At 42.5% G+C, this 22960-nt stretch overlaps 1 protein-coding gene across 2 annotated transcripts; it reads left to right on the top strand.

Annotated features, from left to right (window-relative positions):
- The first annotated feature begins 1205 nt into the window (after positions 1 to 1205).
- Ncoa4 (nuclear receptor coactivator 4) lies at positions 1206 to 22921 on the top strand. Of its 2 annotated transcripts, none has more exons than XM_075988772.1 (10): positions 1206 to 1320; positions 14027 to 14181; positions 15877 to 16017; positions 16179 to 16267; positions 16459 to 16567; positions 16977 to 17066; positions 18034 to 18180; positions 19474 to 20487; positions 20729 to 20857; positions 21546 to 22921. In XM_075988772.1, exons 2-10 carry the CDS (start codon positions 14041 to 14043, stop codon positions 21549 to 21551), a joined length of 1866 nt encoding a protein of 621 aa, XP_075844887.1. In that variant the 5' UTR covers positions 1206 to 1320; positions 14027 to 14040; the 3' UTR covers positions 21552 to 22921. The 2 variants fall into 2 exon arrangements, with proteins under 2 accessions (XP_075844887.1, XP_075844888.1); XM_075988773.1 differs by lacking the exon at positions 1206 to 1320 and adding an exon at positions 7126 to 7341.
- Positions 22922 to 22960: the final 39 nt, after the last annotated feature.

Genomic DNA, 22960 nt, shown 5'->3' with positions numbered 1-22960 from the left:
AAGGAAAGAGATTTTATTTATATGACTGTTTTGCCTGCACATATACACGTGTGCATGCCTGGTGCCTTGGAGGTCAGAAGGCACTGGACCCCTGGGACAGAAGTTATGGATGGTTGTGAGCCACTATATAGGTGCTTGGAACCAAAACTGGGCCATCTGCAAAAGCAGTAAGTGCTTTTAACCTCTGCACTGTCTCTCCAGCCCTCAACCACAAGGAAACTTATTCAACTCTAACTCTCCACTCAGCCTTGGCTCCAGCCTGCTATGCATCATTTTTTTTCTCCCCCTTTTTTTCCCCTTTTCAGTCCTTAAAAATTTGACTGCTGGGGCTGGAAAGATGGCTCAGAGGTTAAGAACACTGGCTCTTCTGGAGGTCCTGAGTTCAAACACATGATGTCCCACACCATCTGTAATATCTGGTGCCCTCTTCTGGCCTACAGGCATACATACAGGAGAACACTGTATACAAAATTAATTAATTAATTAAAACTTAGAAAAAAAAGAATTTGCCCTATTAGTTGGATAGGAGAAACAGTAGCTAATATTCTACAGCACAGTCGGACAGCTATACTGATAATCATCATCTGATATTCTCAGTCTCCCTCCTCTCTCGAAGGCTAAGCTGTGCTGCGGGAGGTTGGCCTTGAACTCCTGTCCTCCTCTTCTCCCAAGCGCTGGAATTGCAGCCAGGTCCCGTCACACCCAGATTAACTATTTCAAAAAAAGTAATTAGTTGATAGAATTTTCTAAATTAACAATACAAAGAAGTGATAAATAAAGAGATCGCCCACATCTGACCCCCACACTGTTTACATGTATTGAAAGTTAGCACCTCAAGGATATGTACAATTACTCTGTATCGATTCTAAATTTTTTAATAAAAGAATTTGCCTTGATTTCTATAATAATGGAGTCATGTGAAATATGATCTTTTGTGTCTTGACATGTATCCTTGCATATGAATGTTACAGCTAAATAAAATCTACTTTGTGCGAGCATTTGGTGTGAGGGGCTCACTTGGCGTACTTCTCCATTCAGCATAGCACATCTTCAAAATACTTAATTGATTTACCGATCGGCATGAGAAGGACCCAGATTAGGGGTAGTGAAAATTATCACACGCCTCCACGTTGAGCCCTAAAGAGGCTTTGCGCAGGTGCGGAAGGAAATCTCGCGAAACTGTCAGAACGCTAACGAGAGGCGTGGTAGGGAGGCCACATATCGCGAGAACTCTGGGTGCCGGGGCCGGATTCTTTCGTGGCTGGCTGTCTGGGTCGGTCCAAGGTGCGCTCGGGTCACCGGAAGAAGCCCTGCCAGCTGGTAAGGACGAGCGCGGCCGGCGGGCGCGCTTCCTATTGCTGCCCTCCTCGCCCCGGCCTGTGGCCTGTCCTGCGTTTTCTCCCCGGCCCACGCAGGGTCCCAGGCCATCATCCTACCGGGCCCAGTCGCCTCTCCCTTCCCCGCGCCACCGCAGGCCTGGACTCCTCTCCCTCCCCCGCGATCCGGATTCACCATTCTTCCTTCTTGCCCAGAGCTGGGCCTGTGTCCGTGTCCCCCTTCTCCCCCCGGCCCCCATGTCGACATGCTCCGTCCCTGGGCCCCGATTTGCAGTTCGCAGCCTTGGAGAAGCTTCTCTTCCATTCCTTTCCTACCCTCTCCCGACTGTTCCTGCTTTTTCAGTGGTGACAACCCTGTTTCTATGTCTTGTCTGGGTCTCCGATCCCAGGTGGACCCGTTTTCCATTATTCATCCAGAACATATTTGCTCCTATTCCTTGGGTTTTGGCAAGGTGGGATGTTGGAGGCCGTTTGTGTCGTGAACATAGTATTATTTAACATCCCAGTTAATTCTCCCAGCAGCCCCCACAAAGTAGCTTGATTTCTCCCTTGGGCCGATCAGAAGAGAGAGCGTGCGGGGTTGTTGATTCATTGCTCAGTCACTCATTTATAAAATGCTGTGTGCTCAGACTGTCGAGGACATAGCAGTATAAAAAATGGACATGCTCCCAGCTCTGATGTAACTAAGTCTTGTGGTGGAAACAATGCCGTCTTAAAAGCTACAGGCTGGAACTTGGGAGGATGGACCGATAATGACAAGGCAGAGGGCTGGAGTTACCTGACCCTCAGCACACACAGGTTTCTTATTAGTGCTGGTCAGTAGGACCTGCTCACCATCGCGGCTTCCTTTTGGAAGGACTTGACTTTCTATCACCCGCTTGGGAATTTGGAATATTGTTGTAGGGCGCTTGAGTTATTTCCCTGAGTGTGTTTGGGACAGGTAAGCCAGTTGGTTCTCTGTTAGGATCCCACTGCGACATTTCTGAACTTTAAAGTACACCCGAATCTTGGAAAGAAATTCACCCTGGAATTTATTTCATTTGTACTGCTCAGCAAGCTACATGATTTGCTCTTTGGATTTTTTTAACACCTGAGGTACAAGCCTTTGGAAGCCACCTGATGTGTGTCCTGAGAACTGGACTCTGGCCCCTGAGCCATCTCTCCAGTCCTGTTTTGCTTGTTTGAGACAGGTTGGGCTGCAGGAATCTGCTGGGATTACCAGGTGCACGCCACCACACCCAGCTGCTCGGCTGTTAGGAAAGGAGGTTTGCTAACTCGCAGATGTGTAGCCTCCGGCACTCTTGACAGCCCTCGCATTCACTCTCCCTTTTGCCTCTTCATTAGTTCTTTGAGTCTCTAGGAAAAGAACCTAGACATTTAAAGTTAGGGGTAGGGGTTAGTGACTAAGGATTTATCATGAGTTATCATCTCTCCAGTTACATCATTTTTTTGAGGGAAGGTTTTCAAAAGTGGAAATCATTGAACTACAGAAGGGAGAATTATTTTCCCCTGAGATGGGGTTCCTCTGTGTCACAGTCCTAGCTGTCCTGGAAATAGCTCTGTAGACCAGGCTGACCTTGAACTCACAGACAGTCGCCTCCCTTTGCCTCCCAAATGCTGGGATTAAAGGCATGCACCACCACCGCCCAGTGAGAATTGCTTCTTGAAGGGGAGTTTGTGTCTAATTTTATAAGTGCACGGGACTTAATTCCTCTCCAGTTTATTAAATCAGCATAGACTACTAGAAACCTCAGGGTTCCTCTGAGTATTGTGGCACATATCCCTTCTCCATGTGAGAGTCTCTTGGCTAGTGCTTTGTCCATACAGTGTTAACACACTGGTAGGCGCTTAGAGATAGTCACTGAGCCTGCTTTTTAACTTTTAACTGTGCCTTTTTATTTCAGAAATTTAGTGTTGTCAGTGAACTAGTGGCACAAAGTCTCCACTAGATGGCAGTCTCACCATTGTAGCCTCAGGAACTGCCTGTCAGTTCAAGACCTCAAATACTTGAATGACTACATAAGCCTTAAATGGCCCCTTCAAAATACAGCTGAGTGTTCTAGACTTACTCTGGATCTTAGTCAAAAGGCTAGAAGCAGTCAGACTCAGACTTTTGGAGCTGCGAGCTTGTATCTGTAGTGTACAGCTGTCAAGTCTATGATAACTGCCAAGCTGAGCACTCTGGTTCTGGAGAGTGTCACCAGTAGTACTTTGTAAGCTTGTCTGACAGAGGAGCCACCGTATTGTTCTCCTCAGCGAGTCCTCTGTAATTGTTAAAACTAACATTTTAGCTGTCATTGTTAGCGTACAGTCAATATATCCCAGATCCTAGCTTGTCGTACATTCTCCCTGAATTAGATGGGCTCGCAGGCAAGTGAGCTAAATAATTATGGTGTAGGCACTCTGTTGACTTACCTTCCCTCTAGCATGGCTGACTCACTGTGCTCATGACCACTCTCACACCAGGTAGGCAGGCATTCCTGGCTTTGCTTGGCTTGATTGTGCAGTAGAATCTGGAGGACTAGGAGTCTGCTTGGGACTTTTGAGCTTATAGTTCATTTGGCATGACCTCGATTGCCTTACAGAACTAGAAGTTTGGCTCAGTGTTGGGTGAGTAGCTAACAAAATTGGTTAATGAGGTTTGTTTTGTCAGTAAGTAACAGTCTTTCCATACATGGACAATTACAGCTTCCAAAGTAATCCCTCAGATAAGGTTTGAGTTTTATTTTGGCTTTATTGCTAGTCTCTCAGGCTTTAGGAAGGGAAAAATGATCTCTTGTTTGCTTTTGTAGGAAAAACACACGATAGTTAAAATATAAGAACGGAGATAAGGTATTTCTTTTTTGTTTTTTTGTTTTTTGTTTTTTTCTTTTTTGTTTTTTTCAAGAATGGGTTTCTCTGAATAACAACTCTGACTGTACTGGAACTCACTGTAGACCAGGCTGCCCTCGAACTCAGATCCGCCTGCCTCTGCCTCCTGGGTGTTGGAACTAAAGTGGTGTTCATAGTGGTGCAGATGAGTAGCCCATTTTCCTATCCTTGGCTCTCTTGGGGAAGAAGTTCAAGCTGAACATAGGGTACAGCCCTAGACTGAAAGTCTACCTTGAGTTTCTGTAGTACTGCAAAGTCGGAGGGGAAAGATGTTGAGTTGGTTTGTAAACATAGTGCACATTTTACCTCTCAAACCTGTTGTTCTGAGTCTACGGAATGAAGCTTTTTGGATCTGGCCATTTTAAAGTCTTTCTCAGTACTTACCCTGGGATTTTGATTTCTGTGCTGACACCCTCACCAGTTCTGTTCTGTTTCAGAACCAGGAACTAAATTCATCTGGGTGTTATTGCCAGTGTTCTGGGAACCCAGGCGAGAGGTTAGAATACCGAATTCAAGGCCAGCTTGAACTTTGTGAAGCTCTGTCAGAAACCAAGGGTGTAGCTTAAGTGTTGCCTAGCATTCACAAGGCCGGGCGTTTCCCAGAACTGGGAAAAAAGAACAGCTGTGTTAGAAACACTTTCCTCTTCTGAATTACTTTCCTAAATTTATACCACACTCCTTAATGGAGCAACATCAAGTTGATTATGTTTATAACTGAAATATGTTATCGTGGCTGCTCTGAATTTGATCATTAGTACATTATTTATCTATCCCTTAGTAAAAGATGTATTAAAACCACTGGTAAGTTAAAGACAAACAGTACAATTGGCACCTTTCTCATTAGAGCAACTTTGTCCAACATACAGCATGTTCTTAATGCCAAGGTGCGGATGATACCAGGTGTGTGTACAGTGTCCGGATGTCCAAGGCTGAGTGAACCTCAGGCTAAGAAAGCAGAGCTAACAAGAGCATCGTGTGTTAAAGCAGCAGTTCTCACCTATAGTCCCCACTCCTTTGCGGGTGCTGAATGGCCCTTTCACAGGGATCGCCTAGGACCACCGGAAAACACAGATTAGGATTCATAACAGTAGGAAAATTGCAGCTATGAAGTAGCAATGAAAATAATTTTATGGTTGGGGTCACCAACATGAGGAGCTGTTGTTAAAGGGTCGCCTTTGTGTTAGAGTTCCTACTGGAAACCTGTGTAGATGTGAGTAGGCACAAGAAGGCAGTGGGGCAGTTCTGTGGGCAGGCAGTATCCAAGAATGATGGATTTCTTTAGGAAAGGCTCTCTAGTGCTTGGGACTTGCGCTGCAGACAGCTTGAAGGGCTTAGCATTGCTGGAGTGCTGGAGAACTGGAGAACCAAGCTGGACAGGGTAGAGGGAATGAATGGAAAGAGGGAATTTTTAGTTTATTAAAATGTCCATGTCAAGAATCCCAGCAGTCCCACCCACTGATTAGGTGTGCTCCTCCCCCGCCCTCGGTTTTGAACAGTCTTGGTTTATATATGTAGTCTGAATTCATAGTGTAGCCCAGGATGGCAAGGATGAATCTCCTGCTGTAGCCTCCCGAGTGCTGGGATTACCTGATTAACATCAGTTTTTCTTTAATATACTAAGGATCAGCGATCGCCATAAAGAGAACCATACATTTTTCATTCATCTAGTTTTTTATCTTCACCAAATATCTTATCAAAAAGGATATTTGGAATTAGTTGTTTTCTTTCTTTCTAAGGAAGGTTTGAATTGGGATCTCAGAAACCGTGCTGGTGGACTGCTGCCAGTGTCTGAGGCTTGGTGGCTAGGGATGCTTGTTTTACTCTTGGTGTTCACTAACGTCACTTCATATGCATAGAAAAGAGAAAATAGGTCCTTACCTGTACTCTTCACTGCCTCCAGTGTCCTGCTGAGTCAGCTCACGCTGCCGGTGGCTTGATCCTGTCCACACCCCAGGAAAGAATGTCTGCTCTAGTCACCTGAAGCAAAGTCAACGAGTTTATTAAGAGATTTGAGAGGTTCTTACTGTTTGTACAGGAAACTGCTGATTTTCTGAGGTGTGTTGTTTGGGGCTAGGGCCTGAGGGGAGTTTAGACAGTTCAACTCAAGGTCAGGACGGTCTGGCCTAAATGTGTGTGTGTGGGGGGGGGGTGTTTTTTGGTGTCCTGGGTAGACCTTCAGTTCTGCTGTGGTTGACACTCCCTTTAACTCTCAATCCTATTTCCTCCTGGTCCGAGAGATTACAGATTTGAGCACCACACTTGTTGCAATTGGTTGTTTTTGATATCTTTTTTGTGAAACGTCTTTAGGAAAACGAGCTTGGTTTTACCAGTTATGTTGAAATTTTACTCAGAGAGCAGAAGATATGAAGTAGATCCCAGAGTGAGACACATTTTCCCTTTCACGTACGTCCTGGTTCATTTTCCCCCTTTTGTATCCTGCCAGCACTCTGGAACCTCAGGGCGGTCTTAGTTACATAGCAAAAGCTTTTCTGGTGTTTGTTTTATTTCGAGACTGGGTTTTTTTGTAGACCAGGCTGGCCTTAAACTCATAGAGCCTGCCTCTGCTGGGATTAAAGGCGTGTACCACCCGGCTAGCAAGAGCTTTTCTTTTTCTTTTCTTTTTTTTTCTTTTGGGGTTTTCTGTAGCTTTGGAGCCTGTCCTGGAACTAGCTCTTGTACACCAGGCTGGCCTCAAATTTACAGAGATCCGCCTGCTGATCTCCCGAGTGCTGGGATTAAAGGTGTGCGCCACCACAATCCGGCAGCAAGAGCTTTTCTAAACTCTAAAAAATTAAAAATAAATAAACAACAACAACAACAAAACCCAAAACAAAGCTAACCACCAAACCAAATCAAAATAGCTCTGGGGTGAACCCCAGCCGGCTGGTGGACCGCTGTTGCAATCCGCTGCCGGCCCACCTTTTTTCGGCTGGTTATTGATTTGCAGCTGGAGAGGCTCCGGGAGGAGCTAGCTGCTTTCGGAGGCCGCTGCAGTGGGTGGAGTGGCGGGCGGGAGGGGCGACGTGACGTGTGCAGGGCGGGGCACCACCTGGCCGGACACCTGATCGCCCACAGGGTAAAAAGTGGCGGACCGCGGTCACGCAGCAGTTGGTGTCGCGGGCCTTACTGCCAGGTAAGTCTGCTTCTTGGGCTAAGAGCGCGCATGCGTGCGGCGGGGAACCCTGAGAGCGGTTTCACAGCCGCTCCTAGAAAGGGCAACGGGAAGCCTAGAAAGCTGTTTGAGTCACTACTGCGCTAGCTTAATTTTACCGTTAGTTTAAATTTTTTTGAACCAGAAAAACCTTATTTAGTTTTGCTATTAGGTGACAGAATTTTGCGGCCACTTTAAGGTTACTGCTTAGAGTAATGCTGGGGGCCTAGCAGCTGCGGTGGAAGCTGGTCAATTAGAGCACTGCCGAAGGTAAAGAATTGGAAGTGGATAATCTTTGAGATAATGTGACTCAAAAACACCTTTTCACTGACAGAGAAGAAAAAACAGGCCAAGAAATGGCTCAAAGTGAAATTGCAAAATCCCACTCACCGTTACTAAACTGGTAGTCTTTCACTGCAAATTTACAAATGGTCTCATGTAGGTTGCCTCTTCAAAGATAACGCAGTTGACAGTATTTCAGTCTGCTTTATTGACTCAACTGCCAGGAAAATCAGTAAAAAGTGGAGGACTTTCTTGGAGGCAGGAGCAAGCTGAGACAGAGCTGGAGGGGAGTGTTAGAGATAATCTCCTCTAACCAGGCGTGGGGCACCCGCCTTTAATCCTAGCACTCTGGAAGCAGAGGCAGGCTTGGCCTACTTAGTGAGTCCCATGTTTAATAAAAAGATGATCAAGCTGGGCAGTGGTGGTGCACGCCTTTAATCTCAGCACTCAGGAGGCAGAGACAGGCCTGAGCTCGAGATCAGCCTGGTCCACAGAGCGAGTTTCAGAACAGGCTCCAAAGCTACAGAGAAACCCACTCTTGAAAAACAAAACAAACGTATTTTAAACCTTGGACTAGTTATAATTACATACAGATACTGGAACTGAAAGCTTTCTTCTTCATTTCCTCCTGCTGGGACTTTGTAGTATTTTGATCACTCTGAGCCTGCCATGACAGTGCTGTGTATTTTTGTAGTTGTCGTCCCAGGTAGATGCTTCTGAAACTCGGCTTAGAATTTATTGAGACTCTGTGAAAATTAATAGTAAACCCTTAAAAACATTAATTTTAAACTCTAATATTGGTAAACATAATTCATGGATAAAGACTCGAAAGTAGACTAGCTAACACAGGACCAGACCTGGAGAACACTAGTTCTGAATCCAAATCCCTCCCTGTGCTTGTGACCCTTTAAAAGGATCATTTAGGAGAAATGATTCGACGTGTACAAGCACTTGTTTGTCTTGCTGGCAACCAGCTTGGTTCTCAGCACCTCCATTGCTCAATATGTTACTACCGTTCCAGGGATCAGACGCCTTTTGTCCTCCAAGGTACCAGCACACATGTAGTACACTTTCTTTATGCAAACAAAACTCATACACATAAAATAAAAATAAATCTTAAAGAAAGGATACCAGACTCATTCTACAGACGTGTGTATACACATACGTATGTATGTACGTACATATGCTTGTGTGTATGGATGGGTATGTCATTTATACTCTGCAGGCCTTTGGCTTCATGAAATGTGGGTACTGTACTAAGCTAGCAAAGGTTTTATTTAATTGTGTTATTGATATTGAGAGTTGAACGCAGGACCCCAAGCCTGATAAACACTTCCCACTGAGCTGTGACCACAGTAAACCTTTCCATCTTTCAGTTTGTGGTTAGTGTGGATCATGAGATTACAGCTTTTGGAAATCTTAGGGTCAAAGCATATGATACCAAATTAACTTTAGTTTGTGGTTGGTTGCTCAATACTGATTCAAAGATGTTTGGACTTAATAACTAGATATGTGTGTTGCATATAGATACTCCACCCCCACAAACTTGAGGATTTTATTTTGGTGAGGGACAGTGGTGGTTAAGGATTGAATGTGTTTCCTTCACATTTTCCAGTACTCTAAAACTTAGTGCAGGGATCTTAGAAACAAGGAAGTTAAAACAAAAACAACACACACATAGACACACAACTGTGGGGAAAACTAATGTAGTTCAATTCTTGTTTGAAAGTGCCGGGGCAGTAGTTTGCAAAATTAAGATGAAGATATATATATACACACATGCATATACATATATATGTGTATATATATATATCTTATATGTCAAAATTATATGTATATCTAAACTGTATTATTATTTATGGTTAGACTGTTGAGATTTTGCTTTTGTATAGTGAAAGATTAAATGGGGAGCTATTAAACAAGTGCTACGTAAGTTTGCATAGATTGCATAGTCTCCACTTAACTTGCTGCCGCTGCTGGACGTCTGTGCTGCTATCTGCACTCAAGAAGTGGAGGTTTTTAAGGTTTCCATCACTCAGTTAAACCTGCTAACAGTATTAACTGCACTGGTAAAAAGTGACTGAGTGCTTTTAATCCTAGCACTTGAGAAACAGAGGCAGGTGGCATTCTGTGAGTTAGAGATCAGTCTGGTTTATGTACAGAGTTCCAGCCCTGCCAGACCCTGTCTCAGAACCACAAAGGTCAGTCCTCACCAGGTGGTGGTTGGACCTGCACCTTTAGTCGGATCACTTGGGAGGCAGAGGCAGGCGGATCTCTGTGAGTTCGAGGCCAGTCTGGTCTACAAGAGCTAGTTCCAGGACAGGTTCCAAAGGTACAGAAAAACCCTGTTTCGAAAAACCAAAACCAAAACCCAAAAAAAAAAAAGTCTTCATACACAGATACCCCCCCTCCCACTTCAGCCTGGTTCAGTCTTCCATGAGTAGTTGTTTGTAATGGCCTTTTCTTTCTATTTATTTATTTATTTTATTTTTTTCTTTTTCTAGATAGGGTTCCTCTGTGTAGCCCCAACTGTCTTAGAACTTGCTCTGTAGATCAGGCTGGCCTCAAATTCACAGCGATCCACCTGCCTCGGCCTCCCAAGTACTGGGATTAAAAATGTGCACTATCACTGCCAGGCTGTAATGGCCTCATTCTTTACACCAGGAGGAGGCAGCCAGCAGCTGTGGCACATGCCTGTAATCCAAGTGTTTGGAGGCTGAGATCTTACGATTGTGAGTTTTAACAGGACGACTGTGTTTGAAAGACAGTACCCATTTTAAGTTGGAAAAAATATAACTGTGGTAAAACATGTCATTGGTGACAAGAAAACAATCAACTAGGAACCTTTTGTTTTGTTGTAGCCCAGGATGTCTTGGAATTCACTGTGTAATAAATGGTGGCTTTGAACTCGCTGCAGTCTTGCCTTAGCCCCTGAGCGCTGAGATCTCAATTATGAGCCACTGTGTGTTTTGTCTGTGTCCACTCCTGGGCACTTGATCATGCTTGTGATTAGATTGAAAAGATTCCCATTACGGATCAAGTAGTACAGCCTGCTATAGTTGTATTTGAGTGTTTCTGGCTTGTTCTAGAATTGTGGGGTTTTCACACTATAAAGCAATATTTTAATTAAAATTTTCATAGTGCCAAGCATTGGAGCATTCCACACAAATGAAGACTGTTGGGAAAATAGCCACAGGTCATGCATGTGGAACACCCGATGGTGATGTGGCCTCGGCAGGGCTTTCCAGTACTCGTGAAGCCAGTTATAATATGAGATGGAAACACGAATTAATGCAGCTGCTGTTTTCAGGGTTAGGAAATTCCACAGGGGCTTCTGACAAATGCAATTGAGGAAGTCCTTCCTTCTGTAGGTCGTTGTGGGTAAACAGACTGAGTGAGGTACAGAGTCAGCAAGTGGGAAGTTGGAAATTTACTGAACTTTGAGTTTTCAGTAGGAACTCAGAAGTTCCTCGATCTGAATCCTTTGCTGAAGCGGGGTAAGAAAGACTACTGGGCTTCATCTTCTTACAAGTTTCTTCTTTCTTTTTTAAAAAATGATGTTAGTGTCTGCATTTATATCTCTGTATGACTTATGTGGATAGTGTCTGAGGGCCCCTGAGGCTTTAGTTACAAACGTTTGCGAGCCACCATGTGGATGCTGGAAATTGAACCCGGTCCTCTGGAAGAGCAACCAGAGTGCTTAACTGCAGAGCCATCTCTCCAGTCCCCCAGTTTATTTCTGAGTACTGGCCCTAACCGGCTTTCAGCCTAATGTGAAACCTAGTCTTGGGGATGCTGTCAAGGCAAGTCCAGAACGTCCCTTTGCCTCGAATGAGCAGCCGGCCATTGTGATCCCTCTGAGCAGGATGCTGCTGCTAAGCCAGAGTCATTGCCTTAGGACCGTTGGGCAGTCTGCTAAACCATTCCTCTCCCTGGGGTGATTCTGAAGAAGTCTGATCCTACTAGACTAGACAGGTCTCCAAGTAGTGGAGAGTAGTAATCATGGCCTCCCAGAGAGTTACTTATCTAGGTTAAACAGCCTTCCTGTTTGGAGATGTTTTTTGTGTTCTGTTTTTCCGTCCATGCTTTTGAGGCCTCCTTCCGTTTTCTTAATGTCTCCATAGCATGTTACTCAGAAATAATTTTTAGCCTAATAATTACGGGGCAAAGTAGTCTTGTGACAAATTCATCCAAATAATATCCACATTAAATTCTGCGTATTTCCAGTAGAGTACCAACTCAGAATTTGTTTTCAACAAGATCGCCATCTTTTTTTTTAATTCTCTTCTAATTGTCACCATGAAAGTGTAAACAAAACTATTTGCTCTATTAGGTATAAAGCTACATAGAAATAGTTTGGGATCTGTTTCTCTCACAGGTCTAGATTGTTTCTAATATCTGCCTTCTGTTTTCAGTCCCAGTAATTAGAGAACAGATATTCAAATAAAAAAAACCTACACAGAAACTTGGTTGACCCCTTTTGGACTCCTGACTATTCACTGCCTTTTCTTACTGTGTAGCGAGGATAGATAATCAGGTGGCCTTGAATTTCTAATCTTTTGGCCTCTACTTCAGGAGTTCTTGGGTTTCGGGTGCAACGCTTTATGCTTTACATAGCGTCAATCAAACCAAGGTCTTCGTGCTAGGCACGCAGTCTGCCATCGGAGTTACAGCCCACTCCTGTGCTTGCTTTTTCTAAGTGTTTATAAACCGTATCTTAATTCTAAATCTATCCAAGTTAAACACCAGCTTTGAGCTGTGTCAAGTCTGCTTCGTTGTTGTTCATCTCATTATATCATTTTCCCGCTTGTGTGTCTCTCCTAATCTCAGAGAACCCTTGGTACCAACCTACACTAAATTCTTTTAAAAATATCTTTTATATCTAAATTGCATGGAATTATTGTGTCAGATTTATACTCAGGAAAACTTTCCGACTATTGATGTTTTGCCTCCAGGTATATCTGTGTGAGGGTGTTAGGTCTTCTGGAACTGGAGTTAGACAGTTGTGAGCCGCCATGTGGTTGCTGGGAATTGAACCCAGGGCCTCTGGAAGAACAGCAGTGCTCTTAACTATCAAACTCTCTCCAACTCCCTGTAATACAATTTTTAAAAAGATACTTTTGTGTGTCTGGCTTTCCTGTTTATGTGGGTGTCCAAAGAGGCTGGACGGTGTTAGGTCTCCTGGAGCTATAGTTACAGGTGGTTGTAAGCTACCTGAGGTGGGTGCTGGAAATTGAACGAGGACCAAGCACTCTTAACTACTGGACAATCTCTCCAGTTCCTATATCTTTATTTATTTATTTATTTTTGGTTTTTTTTTTTTTCGAGACAGGGTTTCTCTGTGGCTTTGGAGCCTGTCCTGGAACTAGCTCTGTAGACCAGGCTGGTCTCGAACTCACAGAGATCTGCCTGCCTCTGCCTCCCAAGTGCTGGGATTAAAGGCGTGCGCCACCACCGCCCGGCCCAGTTCCTATATCTTTATAAACTTTATTATAAAAAGAACTTGGAAATCTACAGAAGTACACACTAAAGTTAACCAGACTCAAAGTCCCTGTTATCTTTAGTAACAGTTTGAATAGCACTTCTGATGCTGTTGTGGATCACGTTGGATTGTATATGATTCACTATCATATTTTTATGCACTTAACTTTATCACTAGAACAAACATCCGTGACAGAATTTGAACCTGAAGAACAATTAGCTTTATATCCTCTCTTATATCTCAAGTCCATTTTTTGTCATTTATTATATTTTTGTAGTTGCGGGGATAAAACCCAGGGAATCACACATGGTAGGAGAGTGATTTTTACTTTGAGCCACATCTGTAGTCTAGAATCCTATTAATGATGGGTGTTTTTTGTTTTCTTGTCTTTTGAGACGGGGTCATGTATGTATGAGTCCCTCACCCACCCAGTGCTGGATTACAGCCTTAGTACCAGAGTAGTTTAACACTTTCAGCAGCATGTGGCCTTTAATTCAGCACTATTGCTGTATTTCCTCAGATATTATGTTCACATGTAAAGTGTCCTCCAAAGAAATCAGAATTTTCTTTCTTCACTTCTCTCCCCTCCTTCTTTCTTGAGATAGGGTTTCTCTTTGTAGCTCTGGCTATCCTGGAACTCTCTAGACCAGGCTGGCCTCAAACTCACAGAGATCATGCCTGCCTCTGTCTCCTGAATGCCGGGATTAAAGGCATATGCTAGAGTTTTCTAGCAGAAACAGGTTAGGTAGGGAAGGGAGGCAATATGTATGTATTGAGTATGTGTGGAAATCACCAAAGTTGTTAGTAGTGAGAGCTGGTTGGAGTAACCATTTGAGCCACAATCAAAATGTGGTTTGGGGGTTGTAATTATGATGCTATTTGTATTTCCTTCTTTCTTTAAAGGTACAGTGAGCAGAATGAATACTTCCCTGGAACAGAGTGGCTGCCACAGTAATAGAGAAACCCTTCTGAGGTGCAGTGATGCACGGAGGGAGCTGGAGCTCGCTATTGGTGGAGTACTCCGGGCTGAACAGCAAATTAAAGATAACTTACGAGAGGTATGCTGTGTGAATCCTCTTCCTTGCTCTGGATGCAGCACAAGGCTGGTTTAGAGCACTCAGCTTCTAAGGACTTAACTTCTCTGTGCCATCCAGAAAGTTTGCTTCTGTATCCTGTAGTTTCTGAACCCTAATTAAGTCTCTCTCTGGCATGTTGGGGCTTTTGATTCCACAGGGAAATAAGTCAGCTGCTGAAGGAATCTGAGAATCTACTTGGGGATTTGCTATTCAACATGCGTTTTGATTGCTCCTTTGTGTGACTCTTGTACCCAGTCTTGCAGTCACGCAGAGGAACAGAGAGAGTGAGCAGTAAGCAGTATTCTGCCTTTTTTTTTTTTTTTGAGACAGGGTCTATTTATGTAAACTTGGCTGTCTTGGAACTCACTGTGCAGATCAGACTGGCCAGGAACTCACAGAGATTTGCTGCCTCTCGAGTGCTGGGATTAAAAGCGTGTGCTATGTGGTGCCTGATATGGCTGTGCCTTTTTGATATAAAATGGCACTTTGTTATGTCCCCATTTAACTTGTTGGTAGCATGATTTAAGTTGTATAGTCTCTAAATGACTCCCATTCTGCAAGTCAGAGTGAAATATGTTAGTTCCAATAGCATTCTTCTGGTGAACACTTCAAGTAATATATGACACAAAAAACAACTTTTTCCAAAGGGGAACTTTTATGATATGCTGATATACTTATGTGAATGCCCATGAATGATTTATAGCTATCCTGAATTTTTCCCTCAAAATGTTTGTGTATGGACAAAATGTGAATCATTGTATACTTTTAGGAACATTAGTTTATTCATTTTTTTATTAAATTTTAAAGTTTATTTTACATACCAGTTTCCCCACCCTGCTCTATTCCCATCCCTTCCCCCCCATGCCCTACCCCATCCATATCTCAGAAAGGGGAAGGTCTCCCATGGAAGTCAACAAAGCATGACTTATCAAGTTGAGGCAGGACCATGATTCCCCCCCAAATCAAGGCTGAGTGAAGCATCCCACCGTAGGGAATAGAGGAACATTAGTTTATAATTTACCTAAACTATCCACCCTAATGGTCTCCTTGCTTTTGATGAGATGGTTCATGCCTGTATTAAACTTGCTTACTATAAATGGACTGCTTATTCCACACAGATAGGAAAGAGAACACAGACCAGCTAGATAGAGAGTATCTGTTCTTTCCTTTCCTTGCTCCTCTACCTTCTCCCCACTTCCTTCTCCTCCCCTCTCCTCTTCTTTTCTTTCGGTGGAGAGGGTAGTTTGAGACAGGGTTTCTTTGTAGCCTTGACTGAACTGCAACTAGCTCTGTAGACCAGGCTGGCTTGGAACTCTCAGAGATTCACCTGCTTCTGCCTTCTGAGTGCTGGGATTAAAAGTGTGCATCACTTAGAAAGCTTAAAGTTGTCAGGATAACTGAGGGGGATTAGTATCCCTGCTGTATCTTTTTCTTTTGATTGCTGATATGCAAAATAAGCCTGATCCTCTGAGGAGGAGGAATGAAGATGGATTTTAGAAGTTAGGTATACCTTTTAGCCTTGGATTCTTTAACTAGGATTCATAGGACTTCATGGGATTGCTGTAATTGTAGGCAAATTTTTGAATGTGTGTTGAAAAGTTTAAGAGCATTAGTATTTTATGGGAATTGTCATTCCTTGGCTTATAACACTAGTTTCTGCTCCCATGCATTTCCTAGGTCAAAGCTCAGATCCACAGTTGCATAAGTCGCCATCTAGAGTGCCTCCGGAGCCGTGAGGTGTGGCTCAATGAGCAGGTAGATCTCATCTATCAGCTTAAAGAGGAGACACTACAGCAACAGGCTCAGCAGCTTTACTGGGTAAGGGGACTACGTGGCTAAACTGCATTAGGCATATGTTCTGGATTCCAGACAATGCTTTATCTGCTTTGTATTATTAATATTTCAGATAAAAGTTTAATCTGTTACTTATTAGCTTGGATACTTTTAATTGTAAATAGATGGTTTCATGTTTCTTGTAGCTAATGGGCCAGTTCAGTTGTCTTATTCATCAGCTGGAGTACACCCAGAACAAAGATCTCGCCAATCAAGTCTCTCTGTGCCTGGAGAGGTAAAGGACCTCTCACTTGTTTTGACTTTGTTCTACTCTCGTAGGCATAAAAACAAGTCAGATTTGCAAGTTGGATTTAACTTGACTTTCTGTTCTTGTGTAAAACCATCCTAGTTTTTTTTTGTATACAATGTTACACTTGCTAATACTGGTATTTCTCAGAAAATATCTAAATTTTATCACTTCCATAGACTGGGTAGTTTGACTCTTAAGCCTGAAGATTCAACTGTCCTGCTCTTTGAAGCAGACACATCTGCTCTGCGCCAGACCATCACCACATTTGGATCCCTTAAGACAATTGTAAGTGGTGTTAATTTCAGCTATTTCCTAGGGTGCTTGAAGTCAGTAGCCTGGATGATGAGAACTGTAGGTTGGCAGGTGGAGGTTGTTACTGATTCACTGAGAGTACTTAAGGCTCATCCTCTGTCTTTAAAAACATTCTGATACTTTTAAAAATAAGTGTTATGGTTTTAATGGTTGAGTATCATTTGGGTCTTGTTTAAATCAGACTACTGTCAAGTATAGATTTCTTATGATGACATAGATAACTCAAGCTGATCATTAGCTTATATTATAGCCCATTGGAGTTACAGTGAATAGTACCTCAATGAAAATAGAATGCTTTGCTCAACGATTTTGAAATTTAGGGATTATACTACTATTATTTGGTAGAAAAGCATAAATAATGTGATTCTCTTCTTCTTGATAGCAAATTCCTGAGCACCTGATGGCTCATGCCAGCTCTTCAAATACTGGGCCTTTCCTAGAGAAAAGAGGCTATATCCAGGTGCCAGAGCAGGTAAACTGCAGTTTTGTTTTTAGTAACTGGGTTATTTATGAATTCTTTTGTGTCTTGATAACCATTTTTATTTGCTGTTATTTGTAAAAGGCATCCACTTGAATGCTTCTCTTGAAGCACCAGATGTCATGTTTAGTTGTTTTATAGATTTAATGAGAAAAATAATCAGCTCAGTGGAAATCATTAACATTGTTACTGATATGGGTTCTTCCTTGGTAGTCTATAATTCAGATAGATGAATTTGTAAATAAAAGCAAGTGAATAAAAGATTGAAGACATGAGAGTTAGAAGAACTCTAGCAGTCAGCTGTGTTGTTTTGAGACAGGTTCTAACCATATAGTAAGTCAGACTTAGAATAGTTATATAGCTCAAGCTAGCTTCACCTTGGAGCCTTCCTGCTGTGGCCTCCCAGAGTGCTGAGATTGTAGGTGTGCACCACCATTCCTGGTCTTTTTTTGTAATGGTGAAGATTGGGACTGGCAAGATGGCTCAGGGGATAAAGGCTTACCCTGCAGGTTACCTGAGTTCAATCTGTTGAACCTGCATAAAGTTGGAAGAAGAAGTTCAGCTCTACAGAGTGTCATTTGACCTCCATACACATGCCTTAGTATGTGTGCCCTCTCACACAGTAAGTTTTAAAAATTATGTTTGTGTATGTATGGGTATGGGGCAGGATACACAGGCCATGGTGCCTATGTGGAGGTCAGAGGACCATGTAGATCAGGGGATTAAATTCGGTCAATTTTGCTTTGTGACAGGTGCCCTTACCCACTGATCTATCTCACTAGGCCAGTAAGAAAAAAAGCGAAAACAAAAACTTAAATTGATTCAGGGAAGGCATGTAACGTCAAGTAACCCAGTGTAAGGAGTGCTTGGGTCTCCTGTTTCTGGTAAATTTTCTCCTGTGTTTGGTGCTTCTTTATTAAGCAGCAAAGTTTTTCTTTTGCTTTTTTTTCATGGCTTGTAGAAGTCAGCGTCCAGCAGCACAGCTGCTTCTCTCAGTGAATGGCTTCTTGTGAGCAAACCTGCTGTTATTGGTCATCAGGCTCCTTATGTACCTAGTACCAACCCACAGGACTGGCTTACCCCAAAACAGACCTTGGAGAACAGTCAGGTGTGTGACTGCCTTTATTGTTTCTGAGGTAGATTGGGTTAACAGTAGTTTATGTCTTTGTTTTTTTTTTTAGCATTTTCTAGGTCATGTTTTTAATTACAAGACTGAATCACTATAGGTAGAAAGTTTAGAAAAGAAAAATATCTTTCAAAATACACATCCATAATTCCTAGTGAAGTGACATTAAAACATTTTAAATTTTTTATTTATTTTTTATTTTATCTGTATTGATGTTTTGCATGTATGTCTGGGTGAAGGTGTTGAGTGCCCTGGAACTGGAGTTGCAGACAGTTGTGAGCTGCCATGTGGGTGCTGGGGACCAAACCTGGGTCCTCTGGAAGGGCAGTCAGTGCTCTTAACCACTGAGCCATCTCTCCAGCCCATCAAAACATTTTTTGTTAACAACATTTTCTGTACATATATGTAAATAAAAATCATTCTGTAACTAGTATTTTGGTAAATACAGAATGCATTTGATTGATCACATAGAGTTCATTGGTTGGCTGGAACTTAAGATTCTGTCCCCTATACTTTAGAGCTAATTAGTTCCTTAGGAGTAAATTCCTATAAATTGGTTTCCTAAATTCTGCATAGTACCCTTTGGACTTCTGTTACATTGTGCTAATATGGCTTTCTAGGAAGTTATCAGTGGAGTATTCGCCACTGTCTTAGTTACTTCTTCTATGTGCTGTGAAGAAACACCAGGTCCAAGGCAACTTATAGAAGAAAACATTTAAGTGGGTGCTTGCTTACAGTTTGAAAGGATGAGTCCATGACCCATCATGCTAGGAGTATGGTGGCAGGCATGCAGGGTGCTGGAGCAGGGTGAGAGCTTACATCTTATCTATAAATTAGAAGTAAAGAAACAGACAGACAGACATTGGACCTGGCATGGACTTTTGAAACCTCAAAGTTCACACCCAGTGAATACACCTCATCCAACAATCCCACACCCCTTCTTCCTAAATAGCCCATTACCTGGAAACCAAACATTCAAATCTATGAGCCTGTGAGGTCATTCTCATTCAAACTGTCACAACCACCCAGCCTCTCCAGTAGTCGTCGTTTACAAGTTAGTTTCTTTCATTTTCACAGTATCAGTTTTGCTTTTACAGCAGTTGAATCTATTTATGCTTGTTAGACTTTGAATGTCTGACCTATCATACTGGCATTATATAAAAACTAGTTTCCTTTTCTAAAAAGATTATAGAATATGGAGTTTTCATGTAAATATGTATTTTACTAATTTTTTTCTGGCAAATTCAACATTAATTTTTGGTTACTTCTGTATAGACTTCTGCCAGAGCCTGTAGTTTCTTCAACAATGCCTGGGGCAATCTAAAGGGCTTAGAGAACTGGCTCCTCAACAGTCATCAAGACATTCCTGGAAAACCAAGTTCCTCAAAGTCTAACAGCCATTGCAGCACCAGCTCTTTCTCTACTGAAGCTGAAAAGGTCCAGGACACAGAGCTCCTTGATCAAGAAGAACTGGACCTGTCGGATTGGTTGGTGACTCCCCAAGAACCCTGTGAACTGGAGAAGCCCGAGAATGGCAGCTGTGAAACCAGTGAGAAGTTTAACCTCTTATTCCAGGTGTTCAAAGAGCCCTACAATGTGAATGATTGGCTTGTCAAGCCTGACTCCTGTACCAACTGTCAGGGTAACCAGCCCAGAGGTGTGGAGATTGAGAACCTGGGGAATTTGAAATGCCTGAATGACCACTTGGAGGCCAAAAAACCACTTACGGTCCCCAGCATAAACACCGAGGGTTGGCTTGTCCAGAACCATCAGGACCCATGTAGAGTAGAGGAAGTATGCAAAGCCAACGAACCCTGCACAAGCTTTGCAGAGTGTGTGTGTGATGACAACTGTGAGAAGGAAGCTGTGTATAAATGGCTTCTGAAGAACGAAGGAAAAGATAAGAATGGAATGCCTGTGGACCCCAAATCTGAGTCTGAGAAACGCAAAGAGTTCCTGAATCTGTGGCTCTGCACTTCCAGAAATGAGCTAATAGAACAAGCTAAGGCACCCAAGGCAATGGCTCCTGCTAGAATTGCTGATCCATTCCAAGTCATAAGGAACAGTTGCCTGTCAGAGTGGCTTATTCGGCCCACATGCAAAGGAAGAAACCCTAAGGAAGTGCCCAGTACTGAGGAGAGAGCTGGTAAAGAAATGCTTAAAGGCCCTATGACCACTTCCTGGCGTCCTTTTAATACTGCTGACTGGGTCTTACCAGGAAAGAAAGTGGGAAACCTCAGCCAGTTCTCCTCTGGGGAAGATAAGTGGCTACTTCGAAAGAAGGCCCAGGTGAGCAGACATCAGAATTTACCCCATTTGAATCTGCTTTAATTTATGCTAAATTTGGCCAAGTAGTAATTTTCCCAAGTCATAAACAGGATGGATGATTTTATAATCCACTGTTTTTGTGAATTTCCGAGGTCCTTCGCCTCCATGCTGCAGTAAAGAAGAAAGTTCAGCCTGTTTTATAGCAACAGTTAGTACCTCTGTTCTTGACTTCCTAGTAATCATCTTTGTTATCTTCTTGCAGGAAGTATTTCTGAATTCACCCCTACAAGAAGAACATAACTTCCGTGGCCTCCCTGCAGTGTGTGATCTTTTTGCCTGTATGCAGCTTAAAGTTGATAAAGACAAATGGCTGTATAGAACTCCTCTGCAGGTGGGTACCTGCACCACACTGTGATCATAGCTGCTCATGTTTCCCCTTTCTTACCAACTTAGGCTTTCCCCAACCATTTTCCTGTTAATTTGTAAATGAATAGAAGTACTTTAAAATTTTATGGTACTGTGGGCTAGCAAAATAAAAGTGCCTGACAACCTGAGTTCAGTCCCTGGAACATATGTAAAACTAGATAGAACTGACTCCACAGAATTGCCCTTTGACCTCCTATATCCACACCATAGCACAAATGCCCCGTGTACACCAAACACACACACATACAGAGTAGTATATGAAAACTATTAAAATCTTATACACTTGAACTTACTTGATTATACTTAAGTAACTTTTTTAATCTGTTAACTGCCTGTAATTTTCTTGTCCCCTCATGGATTGTGATTTTTTTTTTAAAGATTTATTTTTATATGCATTCATGCTTTGCCTCCATGTATGTCTGTGTGAGGATGCCAGATTCCCTAAACCTGGAGTTATGAGCTGCCACGTGGGTGCTGGGAATTGAACCTATGTCCCCTGGAAGAGCAGTCTCGGTGCTCTTAACTGCTGAGCCATCTATCCGGACTCAGATTGTGTTATTTTAAGAACTGAGTCCATTTCAAAGTGGAAAGAATTTTGCTGTCTGCAGTGAATGGAGATTTCTGTGGGCTTTTATTTCCCTCTCTTTTTACAGATGTGAAACAATGGACTACTAGAACTGAGCAGCTTTCCTGCAGATCACCACATCCTCGAGCTGAGCGACTATGACCTGCCAAGCCGTTGTTTATTCCAGGCCTGACTAGTCAGCTTCATTCCTCTCCTGCTTAGTTTTGGACTAGTAAACAGAAATCATCGAATTATGAGCTAGTGTGTGAAAGAGGCTTAATGCTAAGGTATTGCAGTTCCTTCTTATGGAAGCACTACCAAACTGACTCCCTTACTAGAAACAGCATTTCGGAACATTGGCCCTTAGCAGCTTCAACGGCAAACACTAGTTTTAAAAGTGAAATATTTCTATATCAAGTGTGTTTAATGTGTTCTAAAACTAGTAAACTTTCCTGACTTTTGATTGCCTTTTAGCTGTTTCTCTTGCTATGAACTTCTAGTGGTTTGAAATTTTTCTGTTCAGTTGATATATTATATAGAATATTTCACAGAACCTTGCCAATACAGTATATTTCCCTCTACTAAATGTCTATTAGTTACATTGCAATTTTTGATATTAATCAGATATTTAGGCTACATGTCATTTCTAACATTTTTCATTCAAAAGAAATTAAGCTACTGCAATTGCTGCCTTTATTCCTTTTCAAGTATCTACTAAGCTCTTTATTGCTTCAAGACCACTTTTAGGGCAGTCAGAGCCCCTGAAGTTCTACAAACCTTGCTTTAAAGAGCCCCAGGCCAACAAAAACAGAAAGGCAAGATGTGTTAGGAATGCAGTACTGACCACCTGTCACCCTGTGTAAATGGAAGCTGAGCTTGACACCTGGTGCTCTTAACTAGGGATAAAGTCAATGTCCTGTTACTTCAAGCACAGCATCCTGAACCTCCAAAAGTACAATGCAGTGACATCTTGATCAACAGGCTGTGCTCAACACTTGTGCCTTGGAGTGTTTATTGAATCTTCATAGAACTGACGTCCTTGAGTTACGCTTACATTTTAGAAAGTTTCTCTGTAGGAGAGTAGCAGGATTTATGTTTTACAATTCTCCAGGATAACTTTAAGCCTTTGAACTGCCTATTGGAAGTACTTGTGGGAAAATTTTACGGTCTCATAGTGACGTTACCATACAGCTCTGGATCACAGCTGAAAAGAGCCTCATATTTTTTTATGTCCCCCCAGATACCACTGAGTATTATGAAGTTGGTGGGTAAAAACAATTTAAAGAGCCTTCCCAACATCTTAAGTTGCAGGGAACTTTGTAGTTTCTCTTTTGAGGTCTAACACACTGTATTTTACATTATTAAAATGTAATTTAAGTTAATCACTATGCTAATGATACATAAACCATTCTTTTGCATTGATAAATTTTATATCTCCATTAAAAGCATAATGGCCACATCACAGTTGTTTGTGTTATCTGTAAAGCTCAAAATGTTAATGTT

The sequence above is a fragment of the Microtus pennsylvanicus genome, chromosome 10 (genome assembly GCF_037038515.1).
Source record: "Microtus pennsylvanicus isolate mMicPen1 chromosome 10, mMicPen1.hap1, whole genome shotgun sequence".
NCBI lineage: Eukaryota > Metazoa > Chordata > Mammalia > Rodentia > Cricetidae > Microtus > Microtus pennsylvanicus.
This window is presented reverse-complemented; position numbering and strand designations above follow the sequence as displayed.